The sequence below is a fragment of the Belonocnema kinseyi genome, chromosome 4, assembly GCF_010883055.1.
Source record: "Belonocnema kinseyi isolate 2016_QV_RU_SX_M_011 chromosome 4, B_treatae_v1, whole genome shotgun sequence".
Lineage (NCBI taxonomy): Eukaryota > Metazoa > Arthropoda > Insecta > Hymenoptera > Cynipidae > Belonocnema > Belonocnema kinseyi.
The window spans coordinates 144,202,107-144,219,064 of record NC_046660.1 but is presented as its reverse complement, the minus strand read 5'-3'; the positions used below and the strand labels follow the sequence as shown (position 1 = coordinate 144,219,064).

Here is a 16,958-nt window from a genome sequence, read left to right as displayed (position 1 = left end):
GACTATAAAAAGCTACCTAACCGGTATTCTACGATTTAGTGGTTCGTGTGCAGTTTCAATTTTTTACTGCGCATTTTCTGAAAATAATTTTTTCGGGAACAACTTCAAGGTTACTTAAAATGGTGGATTACATTCTTTACGCTGCAAAAACGTTACATTTCAAATGCATCTAGACGTGTACATTATAATTTAGAACATTCTAAAACATTGTTACAAAGAGAAAGGTATATTAATAGAAAAAGACGGTAAATTATATGCAGCATGGGCAGATTGGAGAGAAATAGAGAGGGTAAGAGAGAGACATGTACAAAAAAATGTTTCAATTTAAAAATGATTGCAGCATGTGTGGGTTAGAGAGGGGGGGGTGAGAGAGAGAGAGAGAACTATGTATTAAGGGGGTGTCCTGCTTTGTAAGACCCCAACAAAGATGTTCTGCGCGGATTTTTTTGGAAGAGAAGAAAACCACTGAGCCCAGTTAACTTTGAGGAATATTTTAATCTATAATTTAAATGTATACATAAAATTTTCAACATGAAACAATGAGTAACTGCAAAATTATTAGCCTGTTTCATAAGCCCCTTGCAACTGCAGTTTCCAATCGGCGGGAAAGATGCAGCTCGTAATTCTTGACTGAAAACAAAATTTAATTGGCATATATTTTTCTTCAGTGTGAACTAAGAAAAAACAGAAAAAATTGTGAAATTAGAACTTTCTTCGGGTTTGACATTTTTTTCGAAGGAAAAAAAAAGTATTTCAAAGTTCTGTAAAAGTGATTTAAAACGACTTTTTTAAATAGGAGAAAATATCAATTTTTGGTTACTTACAGAAATCATCTGCTGAACAGCTATTCCTGGTCCGTATAATGAACTTATGCTTTCTCAAACCATAAGTTTAGCTGTATTTGATCAAGCTTACGAGCCGTATGAGCTTCCTTGCTGATAAATGTCTGGCACAACAGTGACAACACCACGACTTGCTAGAGTGCTACGATGCGAGTGTGGCTCCTGAACGGGGTTACATGGCACGGCTGCATGCTCTGTGGTGCGAGAAACATCCGGAGCTATCGCACTTATCGCAGCAACGTCTGCGAAACCATACCGAACTACTCCGAAAAAGGGGCTATGTAAGCAGAACGCCTACTCTATCACAGCTAGAACAAGCCGGCAATAGAGAAAGAGAGGCGACACTAAGACCAACCGCAGGTAGGCATCCAATAGAGGAAGAACGATGCTTTATGACCCGGAGAAACATCAACACCAAGGTTTCTCTCACGCCCAAAGATCTAGCTGAAATGGATGACGAGCTTCGTGGACATTTTTCCGAAGAATCCGATCTCTGAGCTATCAATTATTGTGTGTATAATGCAGCGAGAACTTTGGCCGATGCGAACCGTAGAACAAAACCAACTGTTCATCATAAGACCAAAAGACGAATGCATCAGCTTGCCATAAAGATATGCTGGGCAAGAAAGTACGCGTCCCACATTCAGTGTGTGATTGACTCCATCACATCTGGCGGGAATTTTACCACCAAGGTTTGAAAATTCGCGCGCGAACTCCGGACCCGTTATCACACACTTAACAAGTCAAAGCTGCTGACCATTAGGCAGCAAAGTGTTGAGAGAATACGGATACTATATGACGCTAAGAGAAGTCTAGAGCGGAGGGAGATGTGGGTCAGAGAAAATCAACAGCTTCTCTCTGACCATCTCGACTCATCCAAGAGCCTCCAGTTACTGTCGACCACCCGCCCAAACCAGAGGAGGTCAACGTATTTTGGAGAGAAGTCTACGAAGAGCAACATAGACAGGACGAAGACTCACAAAACATAAACAGCTTCAAAAAGCTGTATGATGCCCTCATAACACCTGATGAAGAATGCCCACCCATCACTACCGAGGAGGTAAAAAAAGTATTAAGAGGGATGAAGAACTATTCCGCACCGGGACCAGATTGTATCAAAACCGTCTGGTGGAAGCAGTTTTCTTCAACCCGTCAGCATTTAGCCCGTATTTTCACCTCATATTTGAAGTCGGAAGAGCCGATTCCAGAGTTGTTGGTGGAAGGGCGCACAATACTCCTGCCGAAAATAGGCAACTTAGCTGACCCGAAGAATTACAGGCCAATCACTCGTCTGAACACACTGTCTAAGATATTAACAGCTGCCCTAAATGATAGGATTTCTCGGGCAATTGAACCTGTGTGGCAAGAAATGTATGAAAAACGAGGCTCAAAGAAAGGCGTAACGGGATGTCGGGAGAACCTGCTCATCGATAGATGTGTCTGCGAAGATGCAGCATTCTACCAGCGTCGCCTATCGATAGTCTGGATTGATTATCGGAAAGCTTTCGATTCGACCTCCCATAGACTTATCATCTGTCTTTTGGAAAGCTTAAAGGTTCATTCGCAAATCGTTAGGTGCATAGAGAGATTGACGCCGCTTTGGAAAACCAGATTTACTATCTTATCTGGGAAAAATCGTGTGACAACTAACAAGGTCGCCTTTCAGAGAGGTGTCTTTCAGAGCGACACCATGAGCCCACTTTTCTTATGCCTTACATTATTGCCACTATCTCTAGCACTTCGCCATTGCGACGGGTACTTGTTCGGCAAACCTGCAGATCGAAAGTAAGTCACTCATGTATTTTACATGGACGATCTGAAGATCTATGCTAAAAACAAAGAGCAACTACATCTAGCTCTAGGGATTATCGAAGGATATACTAAGGAAATTGGAATGGAATTTGGGTTAGACAAATGCGCCAAGGTTCATTTGAAGCGAGAAAAACTTAATGGAATCCTTGAAGATCCTGAGCTCGTTGATAGAAGCGCTAGGTGACACCTTTGCGCTGGAGAGACTTATACATATCTGGGCGTGCCACAGAGCCGCATTCAGGATGTGACATCTATAAAGGATACTCCCAGAAGCAGATACAAACGTCTCATCCGGCATATTTGCTCTTCCGAACGGTCGGCGAGGAACAAAGTATCTGCAACGAACATGTTTGCCGTCCCGGTAGCACTCTATTCAATTGGAGTAGTTCCATGAATGAAGAACGAGCTCAGATCCCTTGATATCGGGACAAGAAAGGTTACGCACATGAACAAAGCATGCATCTTAAGTCTTCTGTTCCGCGACTGTACACCTCACGCCGTCAAGGTGGTCGCGGAATATTGAGTCTTGAATGTCTTCACAACAGGATTATTCTGGGTACAGCACATATAGTCGCAAATGGAAGAGAACCTCTTCTTAAAATTGTCAGGAATCACGAAGAAGTGACCAAAAGAGTTTTTTTGTACAAAGCAGCGGAAAAGGTTGCTGAAACACTCGGACTTAACTTCAGTATTAGGGGTGAACAAAATGCTATCTCGAGTACTCACTCCTGAAAGCCCGGATTAAGAAAGCACAAGAGAAAAAATTTCGTAAACAGCTCCTCCATAAGAGGATGCACGGTATCTTCCACAGAAATGTGGAGGATCAGTCAATGTCGTGTGAGCTAATCTTTGCTTTCCTTAAATCGCCCGGATTGAAGTCTGGTACGGAGGGTATCAGTTTGGCATGCCAAGACGATGTCATTTCCACTTTAACATACCGTCGCCACATTTTGAGCATTTAGCTCACATTCTATCTAGTTGTCCAACTCATGCGGGAACCACCTACATCCAAAAGCACGATGCGGCACTAAGAGTGCTTTATTACCATCTCTGACCCTCGTGCGGCATTAACCTTATTATCGCTCCTCTAAATGCTCCTAGGGAAATCGAGGCAATTGTCGAGAATGGAAAGTGCCGCATATACTTGAATTTTATATTCTCGACAATTGTTTCTGTTACACACTCGAGGCCTGACATGATTCTTCTTGACTTCAAGAAGCGAACCATGGTCGTTATCGAATTTTCGGCCCCAGCTGATAAAAACATCATAGCCAAGGGGATTGAAAAGAAAGAGAGGTATAGAGACCTTATAAGGGAGTTGCAACGATTTTACCCGGAATATTCTGTTAAACTCATCGTTGACAAGGGCCATGTTCGGAGTCGATTACAAGGAAGTTATAAGCGAATGAAAAATTGCAGAACGAGAAGAGGCAGCGTTGATGAGAAAAGAGCAAAGCGATCTTGAAATTAAACATCTAAGTGAGTAATGTATAAAAAAATTTCAATCACGCAATTTGCACTACTCCTAATTTTTCCACATTTCAGTTTTTTAATTAAATTTGCATCATTGAATCTCTTCTTTTTCTTTTAAAGCTGAAACTGCCGAATTGACGCCATCTACAAGCGCTATCAGTTGGGACAACAGGTCAGGAGACCGTTGATCGACTTCCTGTAATTCTTTCGAATGGCGATGCTGAACAACTTCTTGGAGTGCCTGTACTGCAATATGGGACTGAAAAAGATCAGCCATCTGCTGTTTGTGAAATTCTTGTTGAGTGTGGTTTCCAAGATTGTGTTAAAGCATTAATTTTCGATACAACAGCACCGAATATTGGAAGTTATAGAGGTGCGTGCGTTTTGATAGAAAATATGTTAGAAAAAGATCTTTTGTACTTTGCTTGTAGACATCATATATATGAAATTATTCTTAGAACCGTTTTCGAGGAAAAGATGGGTAAAACTACAGGTCCGATTGTATTGATCTTTAAAAATTTTCAAAAAGCTTGGCCTGGAATCAATGTTAATCATTTCAAATCAGGGATTAAAAACGAAAAGGTCAAAGGACCCTTCAATAAAGGCGACGTATCTCGAATCCTTCATTTTGTAAAAAATACTTTGAAGGAACAGCAGCCTAGAGAGGATTATAGGGAATTTTTAGAATTAGTAATGATTTTCCTTGGCGAAGTACCACCTCGTGGAGTATTTTTCCGTATTCCGGGGACTATCCATCATGCAAGGTGGATGGCAAACGCTATTTATTGCTTGACAATTTTTCTCTTTTGTCGCGAATTTGTATTAACTCTAGAAGGAGAGAATGCGATCTACGATATTTGCATTTTCATTGTTAGTGTGTACGTCGAAGCATCGTTTTGTGCGCCTTTTGCTGCTCAAGTACCTTATCTGGATTTCAAGGTTTTCTCAAAACTTTATGAATATCAAGCTGTCGATCCCGGTAGCTGACACTAAACGATTTTTCGAAAGATTTATCTTGAATGGTGAATTTCTTAGGACAGAACCGTCGACGTGGCCTAAAAATGAATTTTTTGTCAAAGGACTTGAATTAGTAAATGAATTGAAAGTTGTAAATGATTCGGCTTAGAGAGGGGCACCCTTTCCCTTAGTCCGATTAATCTCAAATTTTACACGAATTATTTCTACATAAAATGGAACCAAAATGGGGGTTAGCGTGAAGAAAATTCAAACTTTGAAAATAAGAGCCACCACGTTATCGAATTTTCGGCACCAGCTAACAAAAACATCATAAGCAAGGAGAATGAAAAGAAAGCGAGGTATCGAGACATTATAAGGGAGTTGCAACGATTGTACCCGGAATATTCTGTTAAACTAATCGTCCTTATCATCGGCGCTCTTGGAGGTGCCAAGCTTTCACTTGCTAATAGCCTAAAAAGCATCCCTGCGTGTCAACAATATGCTAAAACACTTGCGGAAAAAATGCAGAAGACGGTAGTCCTTGGGTCGCTCCGTGTTCTTAGGGTCCACGAGACTTTTGCTGGATCGTCGTATTGATTCCTTCACAGACTGGCAACACCTAATTTATATATATATATATATATATATATATAAGTTTATCATAAGAAACTAGGTTAAATAAATCTAATTTTCGAAATTTCTGTGTATTTATTTATTCCCCTATCCCGCATCCTCCTCTTCCTTCATTCTTACTTCTTCTTGCACATACTTTTTAGAGTTTATTTAACTTCATTTAAAATCATTCAAGATGTGCAGTGCGGAGAGTGGAGATACATCTAGTACGCAGGGACCTGCTTGTCTTAACTACATCATTATCTTATCCTTAACCTCCTCCGCTATTCTTTATCGTTCTTCCACATACATTTTAAGAGTTTATTCAACTGAATTTGTTCTTTTTCATAAATTTGGTAATTTATTTACCTTGGTTTAGGAGAATTTAAGATTTAACAGGAGAAGCGTCGTTATAACTAAATGAAAAGTACCGTACCCGATAGTGGTGCACTCTAGCATAATCTTTATTAACCTAAGACCTCTTGTTAATGAAACTAACTTTTCGTTTACTAAGTTGACATAGACAAGTCAAAAGTATTTTCGTGATTCTGTTAATTAGAATTCCTCATCTGTTCTTTTTTGAACAGATAAAGATTTCTAATTAACAGAATCATGAACAGACTTTTGACTCGGCTATGTCAACTTAGTAAACAAAAACTTAGTTCAAAAGAAAAAATAATTACCTGCAACAGTTATAAATATAACAACAGTTTATAATATCATTGATACTTCATTATAAGTATTATAACTATAAATTTAGATTTCTTTATTACTAAATGTTGATTTAAAACTTACATAAAATCAATATTTTATGGGAATCAGAAATTTCGCAGTGAAAATTTGATGACGTCATTCGAAATATTCTGGAAACTTAGCACGAACCTCTAAAGCTGCAGAAAATCGGTAAGGTAGGTTTTTATGGTCTTCGATAGTAATATCTATCTGCTAACAAACCTCAGGAGCAGCAATGGGATCCCCAATCTCACCTGCAACAGAATGTAGGTTCCGCTACGTTGACGACACTTTTGTCATCTGGCGACATGGACGAGATAAACTAAATAAGTTTTTCAACTTCATCAATCGATTACATCCTAATATCCAGTTCACCATAGAAATTGAACAAAATGGAAAATTGCCTTTCTTGGACGTATTAGTTTCCAAAAGATCTAATAACACAATAGGACATGCAGTTTAGAGAAAACCCACCCATACAAACAGATACCAACATGCCTCCTCCCACCACCACCCATCTCAAAAACAATCTGTCATTAACTCCGTTGTATACAGAGCTATCTCGATAACAAATAAAGATAACTTACAAAAGAAATTACAAAACGTTAAACAAATCCTACCCTGCATCCAAGGAGTCACAGAACAAATAGGAACAATTCTCAACAATCACAACATCCAAACCATATTTAAACCACCTGAGGGTAAAGTATATATTGGAGAAACCGGGAGAGCGGTGAGCAACGTATAAAGGAACATGAGAGTAAAACCAGGATAAAACATTTCACGCAATCAATAGTAGCTGAGCATTATATCAAAACGGGACATAAAATTTTATTTGACAAGACAACAGTCATCGCAAAAAAAACACAATATATTTCCAAGAAAACATAGAGAAGCAATCGAAATCTTAAAACACTCTAATAACATCAATAGGGACCATGGATATAATACCAATCCGATTTGGCTTTCCGTCATCCTGGATTAAAAAAAAATACTTTATTGGTCAATCAGGTTCGAACTGGTTTTCGAAACGTCAGAACATTTCGTTGTTTTGTATTCAATTGGAACACAAAATATCTATTTTTATCAGAATGAATCATCGTAAAAGCATTAAATCTATTATTTATCTAGAAATATTTTCTTATATTAACTTTCGTCATTTATCAATATTATCTTAAATCTTTTACGTGTAATAGGCAAAACGGGCCTTTCAAAATTAAAAATTAAAAACGAGCATTTATCTGTAGATAAAAAAGGAATGCGACCTCGTATCGAATATCGTTGTATGACATAAGGGGCGATAAGCGCCAGGCAGTGAACTCTTGATATTTATTTTTTAAACTTATTCAACGTCCGTGAAAAAACTGAAATTAAATTCATGCTGTCTAATCTCTCTGTCTAGTCTGGAAATTGTGTGTAGTATCTTGTTAAATATATCTCGTTGAGAGGTTGACGAACCTAGCGCACGACACAAAAAAGAATATCAAACTTTTAGTTTGACTAAGAAAGCGAACTTTTGAAACATCAGTAAACAGAAGTAATCGGTAGAGAACAAGAGCAGAGTATAATGAAATGCGTGCATCCTTAGACTGTCTATGCATAAATATTTCTAAAATCTCGCTCGCTACCTGATTGCTACTTGATACTAGAATAAAGCGACAAGAATCCCTCAACACATGGGCAACCATAAAAACTGCTTTTATTACGATTTTAGATACCTTTCTTTCTTAATCCTTGCGATTAACTTTAAATATTTTCAATTTTAACTATATCTATATCTTTATCTTGGCTCTAGAAACAAGGGGAACGCTGGAGCCGGTATATATCGTAGAAGGAATGGAATGGGCTTCACAATTGCGATGGGGTCCTACGCCACAGTTCTACAATCTGAGATTATGGCCATGCTCCAGTGCGCCTATAAGTCAGAGGGGTATGGCAATAAGAGGAACATGGAACATTCGTATCTACTCAGATAGCAAGGCTGCTATAATGGCCCTGAATGGAACAACGAACACGTCGCTACTAGTATGAGATTGCTTTGAGGCATTGAATAAGCTAGCGACCCGAGCCAGTTGTAGACATTTCCAGTAGATTATTCAATGTGGCTAGCCGAGGAACATCAGCATGAGTAGGGTTTGGTCTCTGGCTGCAGACAGGCTAAAATACTCCTGGCTTCAATGCTAAACTCTCAACGAGCGAAGTAATAACTCAAGCTCGGAAGGAATGGCAGCTACGGCAGCTACCTATTCATGAGCTCGCCTTCGAAGATGTGGATAATGAAGACTTCATTGATGCTGAAGACATCGGTGCTAGGGATAATGAACATCATGTACCGGATCCAGTAGAATCACATCCGGATATAACTAACGATGATGTGGATAGGGAAATCTTAGAAAAACTACAGCACCTGGAAAGGAATTTTGGTCATGCTTTACTAGAGTTCAGATATGTAGAACCAACCCTAAGGCATTCTCTGCCCAAAATAAACATCACAAATGATCTGCGTGCACTAATAGCACATGTTGCGGCTACCGTTAGAACGTTGGGCGGGAAAATTAGGCCTGCAAATGCAGTTTTTGGTCCCAGAAAGGGATCAAGATCCACCATAGAACATCAGATTGGATATGGATGTAAGCACAGTAAGGTGCAAATTGGGTCAGATGCAATTTGAACACTACGTGGTTTCAAACTGGAGGAAGCAAGGGCAAGCAATAGCGTTCAATTCATTGAGCAAAACACTAAACAGCATGTCTCATGGGTTCAGAATTCATGATAATGAGGATGGTCATCAAGTAACCCATCTTCTTTACATGGTTGACCTAAAGTTGTACGCTAGTTCAGCCCAGAAACTGCAGCAAGTGATCGATGTCACAAAGCAGTTTTCTAATTCTATCCACATGGAGTTTGGGCTAGATAAATGTAGAACAGTGCATTTAATCAGAGGGGAATTAGGGACTGCAGAGTTAGAGAATGAGTTTGAAAATGACATCGAAGCAATGGCAGCAGGCGAATCATATAAATATCTGGATATTCTTGAATTTAAGGGTATTCAACATACGATAGTTAATACGAGCCTAACGACTGCCTTCACTACGAGACTCAGCTTGATTATGAAGAGTTTTCTCAACTCGGCAAAAAAAATCAGGGCGACAACACATATGCCATCCCTATCCTCACGTACTCCTTCGGTCTCATAAAATGGTTTAACACCGACCTTGAAAAGTTAAACAAAATTGTTCGCGTAGAAATGACGAAGCACCGAATGCACCACAGAAATTCAGCGATTGAAAGGGTAGTTCTACCACGACATTTAGGGGGTAGGGGCGTTGTAGATGTCAAAAAACTGTCTAAGTCACAAGTTATACAGTTGCGAGACTATTTTAAGAGCAAACGAAATGTTGCGCTTTACAGTACCATCTTTCAAGCGGATCTTGACTACACGCCCTTAAATTTGTCCTCAGATGGCGCCTTGAATAGCAGGGCAGAAACCATAGAGGAATTAGAAATACAATGAGAACAATTAGAAATACAATGAGCACCCCAAAACGTTAGATCAGAATGAAGTGGATAGTGAGGCATCTAATATTTGGCTAAGAAAGGATGTTCTGTATTCAGAGACGAAAGGATTCGTCATTGCAATGCAGGACAAGATTGTTAGCACCAGGAATTATCGCAAACGCGTGTTACATCAAGACGTGTTTGACTGGTGCCGATTATGTGGAGATACCAATGAATCCATCGATCATATTATTAATGGCTGTCGCGTAATGGATCAGAGAAAATATACGCACAGAAATAATGATGTAGCGGGCATTATACATCAACAACTTGCCCGAAGTCTATGACTGTTAAAAGAATGGACGCCCTTCTATAGATACATTCCAATGTCCGTTTGAGAAAGCCAAGATTACATCTTATATTGGGATATTACTATCCAAACGGACCAATACATCCGGGCCAATCAACCTGACATCGTGATGCGAGAAAAAACAGGTGGAAGAGTCTACATCAATGACATTGGTTGTCCGCTTAACAGAAATTTGCAGTCAACCTATACAACCAAGATCCACAAGTATAGCGAGTTAAGGCATGAAGTAAAGACCATATGGAGGAATATGAATCATGCATCTATTCATCCCATTGTGATTTCGTCTACAGGCAATATGCACGCAGGCGGTTTTATTAAACACCTGTCGCATTGTTAGAAACTTCCTTGATCATCAGGAAGCGAGCGACTAAAAACCCGTGGAGTGGCAGATGGTAGCTCTAAGAAAGCATCCAGATGTGACTGTTGTCACCTCTAACGCTCGTGGCCACTCGTAATGGTATACCTACAACATCATCGTAGGAGGTTTCAAACATCGTATTAAATTATTTGAATTAACTTATAACATTCTAATCTCATCATTCACCTGACTTAGTCCGTGGCTATGATGTATAACCGGGTTTACTGGAGTAAAAGTTTAATAAAAACACTGAAATAATAATTCGTCTTTATCTTTAAGCTCTGATAAATTCTAGACCACAGGAAAATGTTTTTCACGGACAGGAATTTTTAGTTGAAACTTTAATCTTTAAGGAAGCAATAAGTCTAATTTATATAACCATAACAGGATTCCATGCATAACCCTCCATATCAAAATTCATCTGTACACCTGCCTCTTTTGCGCATTACGCAAATGTTTTATCTAGAAGAAAGCAATAATTGTTTTTATTTATTTATTTTATTTTTTATTATTATATATATGAAATAAATTTAATATATTCAATATGTATTATATATTAAATTTTATTTTTATTTATTTATTTTTAATTAAACTTTTACTTGGGCGTTGGAGGTGACAACAGTCACATCTAAATGCTTTCTTAGAGCTGCCATCTACCACTTCACGGATTTTTAGTCGCTCACTTCCTGATGTTCAAGAAAGTTTCTGACAATGCGACAGGTCTTTAATAAAACCGCCTTCTGCGCTGCTTCCAATACCCTACTGACTCCTAAATGTTTAAGATGTTCAGTGCAACTTGCGTGCACATTGCCTGTAGCCGAAATTAGAATAGGAAGAATAGATGCATGTTTCACATTCCTCTATATGGTCTTTACTTCATGCCTTAACTCGCTAAACTGATGGATCTTGGTTGTATAGGTTGACTGCAAATTTCGGTTAATAGGACGAGCAATGTCGATGATGTAGACTCCTCCACCTTTTTTTTCTCCCATCACGATGTCAGGTCAATTGGCCCGGATGTAATGATCCGTTTGGATAGTAATATCCCAATATAAGATGTAATCTTCGCTTTCTAAACGGGCATTGGAATTTATTTATAGAAAAGCATCCATTATTTTAAAAGTCCTAGGTTTAGGGCAAGTTGTTGATGTATAATGCCGGCTACATCATTATGTCTGTGCGTATATTCTCTCCGAGCCATTACGCGACAGCCATCAATAATGTGCTCGATGGATTCATTACTATCTCCACATAATCGGCACCGGTCAACCACGTCTTGATTTAACACGTCTTTGCGAATATTCCTGGTGCTGACAACCCCTAAATGTCATGATAGAGCTACCCTTTCAATCGCTGAATTTCTGTGGTGCATTCGGTGCTTCGTCATTTCTACGCGAACAATTTTGTTTAACTTTTCAAGGTCGGTGTTAAACCATTTTATGAGACCGAAGGAGTACGTGAGGAAAGGGAGGGTATGTATGTTGATTGCCCTGATTTTGTTTGCCGAATTGAAAAACTCTTCATAATCAATCTGAGTCTCGTAGTGAAGGCAGTCGTTAGGCTTGTCTTAACTATTGTATGCTGAATACCCTTAAATTCAAGAATAACCAGATATTTATGTGATTCACCTGCAGCCATTACCTCGATGTCATTTTCGAACTCGTTCTCTAACTCTGCGGTTTCTAATTCCCCTCTGATTAAATGCACTGTTCTACATTTATCTAGTCTGAACTACATGTGGATATCATTGGAAAACTGCTTTGTGATATCGATTACTTGCTGCAGTTTCTGGGCTGAACTAGCGTACAGCTTCAGGTCATCCATGTAAAGAAGATGGGTCACTTGATGACCATCCTCATTATCATGAATTCTGAATCCATGAGACATACTTTTATTTATTTTACTCAATGGATTCAACACTAAACAGAACCTTCTTTCATCTGTCTGAAAGTTTCGATTTTGTTGCCTTCGTACACTACTTTTCTTGTACCGACGCAGTCTGGCAATAAGAACATCAAGTCCCTGTCGTTGGGAGTCTATAATCTCATCCAATATTGCTGGTGTTAATGTCTCGATGTGCTGAGGATGAATAATATTAGTAACATGTTTTATCAGCTTTCTGGTTCTATTTCTTTTTCTATATTGAGTTAATCGACCCAATTTGAACCTTACTTTGCTGACATCCATATCCAACCTGATCTTCCATGTTGGATCTCGATCCCTTGCTTGGACAAAAACTGCATTTGCAGGCCTAGTTTTCCGGCCCAACGTTCTAACGGTTGCCACAGCTGCACAGTATACAAGAGTTTGAAACTCTAAAGCAGTTTGTGCTACGTTCAAATACGCAGGTAAAACCTTGCTGTCGAGATGGGCTATTAGTGCACGCAGATCATCTGTGATGTTTATTTTGGGGAGCGAATGCCTTAGTGTTGCTTCTACATATTTGAACTCTAGTAAAGCATGACAAAAATTCCACAAAAATTCCTTTCAAGGTGCTGTATTTTTCCTGGGATTTGCCTATCCACATCATCGTTATTAATAACCGGATGTGGTTCTAATGGATCCGCTACATGATGCTCAGTATCCCTAGCACCTATGCCTTCAGCATCAATAAGTCTTCTTTCTCTACATCTTGCAAGGCGATTTCATCAATAGAAAGCTGCTGTGCCACTTGCATTTTGATAGCAACTATTTCAACAGCCGAAAGCAGTGTGTTTACGGATATTGAGCGTTTTTGATCTGCCAGATTCGGCTCATTTATTTTTGTGGCTAGCTCTGGGTACTTAAGTAAAAAGAGTCTATGGTATTCTCTCCTCACATTTTATCCACATTTCTCTGCCAAAAAATATAGGCGCATAACATCTCTGTTCATACGGTATGTCCATTTTCGTCGCTTTTTTGGTTGCTGAACCTCTGCTTCTGCCTATGGTTGTATAAGGCCATCCATCTCTGGAGGATGGGCTGGTGTTGGATCATCAATAGTTTGAGGAAGAACATCAATTGCTCTTGCGAATTGATTACTATCCTTGATTCTATGGTCTCCACTGTGAAATGTTCTCGATGTCGGTAAAGTAGAGTTGGTTTAGTACTGCTCTTGTGTCAATGTCGGTAAGGTAGAAATGCATGCTGGAGTCATCAGGATCCATTAAAAGTGTTCTCGAAGCTTAGGACGGACGCTAAACACTACATGTATAATTTTCTTGATTGTTGGTAAGAAGGAGATATAATTTTCTGAAAAAACTAAACCGTAAAAGAAAATCTGATTGTGTACTGTAAATTAGCTTTATTATTATTATTATTATTATTATTATAAAGATACAAAAATGCTCAATTCGAAGCAAAGGTAAGCGAACGAAAGCTTGAGAGTTGATTTCAGTCTTATGGTAGAACGGAAGATATAATTTAAAAGGCGGCGCCACAACAGAAATATGAATTAAAGCGCGAAAAGAAATGAGGTATTTTATTATAATCAAAAATATTCTCAACAGAATCCACTGCGCAGAACACTAAATAGCATAGCTCATGGGTTCATAATACATGAAAAAGAGGACGGTCCTCAACTCACCCAACTTCTACGCATGACCAGAGGCCATACGTTAGTTCAAATCAGAAATTGCAGCAAGTGTTCCATGTAACAAAGAAATTTTCCAATAATACCCACATGGAGCTCAGATTAGATAAATACATAACTGTGTATTTAATCACGGAGGATTAGGGACCGCAAAGCTAGAGAGATAGAACGAGGATCGTTAGACGCAATGACTGAAAGCGAGTCATATAAACATGCGGGTGTCATTGAGTCTAAGGGTATTCAGCATAAGATAGTTAAGAAAAGCTTAACGACTTGCCTCACTACAAAACTCATGTTGGTACTGAAGAGTGATTTCAACTCGGTAAACAAGATCAGAGCAATCAACACCTATGCCGTCCATGCCCAGATGTATTCCTTTGGGCTCATAAAAAAATCAACACCGAACTTGAAATAAGTGTAGTTAAGGCTTGTCATTACACTGGTCCAGTATAGTATACTTGTATACTGGTATAGAGTTTATCTGACCAGCAAACCGATAAGCCTTAAAATCAATTATTTTAATTCTTGCCTCGTCGACGCTTACTAACATCAGCTAACCGAACTTGAACGTTTGAATAGAACTATCCGCGTTGAAAGGACCAAGCACCGAATGCATCACATCAATTCGGCGTTTGAAAGGGTAATTCTACCACGATATTGAGGAGGTAGAGACTTTATCAATGTCAATAAACTGCGTGATTCACAAAAATTGTCCTGAGAGGTCTTGAATATCAGTGCAGAAACCATAGGCTGAAAAAGGTGTCCTATATCCATTACCGGAAGTATTTTTCCAACGTACTTTTCCAGAAAATTATTGTTGGTTATCGCGTAATGGCTCAGAGAAAGTACATGTACAGACATAATGATGTAGCATGTATTATAAATCAACAACTCACCCTAAATGAAAGATTCTCAACAGAATGGATGAATTTTCATAAATTCATTCCAGCGACCGTTTCAGAAGAAAATGATTACATCTTATATTAAGATGTTATCTAGACGGATTATTATATTCGAGCTAATCGAACAGACATCGTGATGCGAGAGAAAAAAGGCGGATGAGTCTGCATTATCGACATTGCTTGTCCGTTCGAAAAAAATTTACAAGAAACCTATACAGCCAAGATCCATAAGCATAGCGAGACAAATCATAAAGTAATGTCAATATCGAGGAATGTGAAACATGCATCTATTACACATATTGTGATCTCGGCTACAGACAATGCCCAGATGACAATAGGCGCGCACGGTGCAGGCACGAATGCGAATTAACCGTCACGCATCTCGTGTGAGTCGCACGCGTGTCGATGAAGTACACGGTGCACGCGTGGCGATGAAGTGCATCCCTTCCAATTTTATTCTGTTTTGTGGAATCCATATTTGAAGCTAAGACTTTTCAAGAAAATTCCAAAAGTTGTTATATAATTCTGGTAGGATTTTCAAAAATTAATGCTGTTATTCTTTTCAATTTTTTTTCCATAACGGGCTTTTTTCAGCTTAAAATTTTAAGTTTCGTTTTTTTTTATTGTTGTAAATGTTATAACTTTGGTGATTTTTTGCTTTGATTATGTTTTGAAATATAATTAAATAAATATTAGTCTTAAATTTGAGTAGATTTCATAGATTTGAAATATTCTTATTGTACCTTCAAAACCATTGAACGACATACGTGTCTCTCAGTGAACTACACCCAACAAAAGAAAGTTTTTAGGGAATTATACGTATTTTTTTATTGGTGGCCATGTTCCAATAATTGCTCTTTGCTTTCTTCATTCCTAAGATATCGCCTCCTAAGAATCTTTAACATTCAATATCTTTGTAATTGATTTTGGATTTGCGAACATCCAAAATCAATTACCGACACCCTAGAATGAATTTCGCGAATTCATGAACTGATGAAATGAAGATAACCACACAATATCGAAGGTATTCCTTTTCGCCAAAAATTTGGGCTTTTCTTTTAAAACGCCCAGAATTGTACAAAATTATGTTTCTAATTGTCGAAAGCAACTATTGCATAATATTCTTACAAATAAACTTTGCAAATAACTTTGCAATAACTTTAACAGATATTATAGATTTCGATGCAATTTTCTACTTCAAAAGCATGACTCGTACACCACAACTTAACGCTCACATAACCTGTCTGATGGCAAGGTCGGCAAAGATGTCCGGTAAACCGTGAAGTTTGACATCTGCGCATGTACAATACGCAGGTATAAATATAACTTGAAATAAGATAAAGACATAATTTATTTGAAATAAAATATTATTTTGATTAGACTGAATCGAATTTGCTTGATAAAAAATATTATTGACACATTGGTCATATGTATACGGTAAGGACTCCGACGAAATAACATGAGGAATCGCGGAATGTGCTTGCTATTTGCGTGCGCTATGGGTCGCATCGTGCAAGTTGCAGGCGTGCTTAAAGCGTGCGTCGCACGATTGTTATCTGGGTGTGCACGCTAGATATACTGAACATCCTCAACACTTAAGATTCAATCGGGTACTTGTAGCAGCTCAGAAAAAATGTTGATTAAACACCTTTCGCAGTCTAAGAAACGTCGTAGATCATCAGCAAGTGCGCGTCAACTCATCAGATACTTAACACTTAATCCGTGGCGGATTATATACGAGGGTGGATTGATAAGTTTCCGGCCTGACCAAGAGATGGCGCCACTAGGCCTACCTTGAGGTGGCGTTCTATAGTACCATCCTTAGATAGCT

General features: G+C 38.7%; 1 protein-coding gene across 13 annotated transcripts in view; it reads right to left on the bottom strand.

The window, feature by feature from the left end:
- The window catches only part of LOC117171332 (phosphoribosyl pyrophosphate synthase-associated protein 2), a 228,065-nt gene that overhangs the window by 119,387 nt on the left and 91,720 nt on the right, over positions 1–16,958 (bottom strand). The window contains exon 1 of one of the 13 annotated variants that reach the window (XM_033358554.1): positions 6,492–6,668. The exons of the other annotated variants lie outside the window; for them this stretch is intronic. Coding sequence (XP_033214445.1) covers positions 6,492–6,493 — 2 coding nt within the window. The 5' untranslated portion in view covers positions 6,494–6,668. Of the gene's footprint in view, positions 1–6,491; positions 6,669–16,958 lie in introns of those variants that run through there. 13 annotated transcript variants of the gene reach the window in all.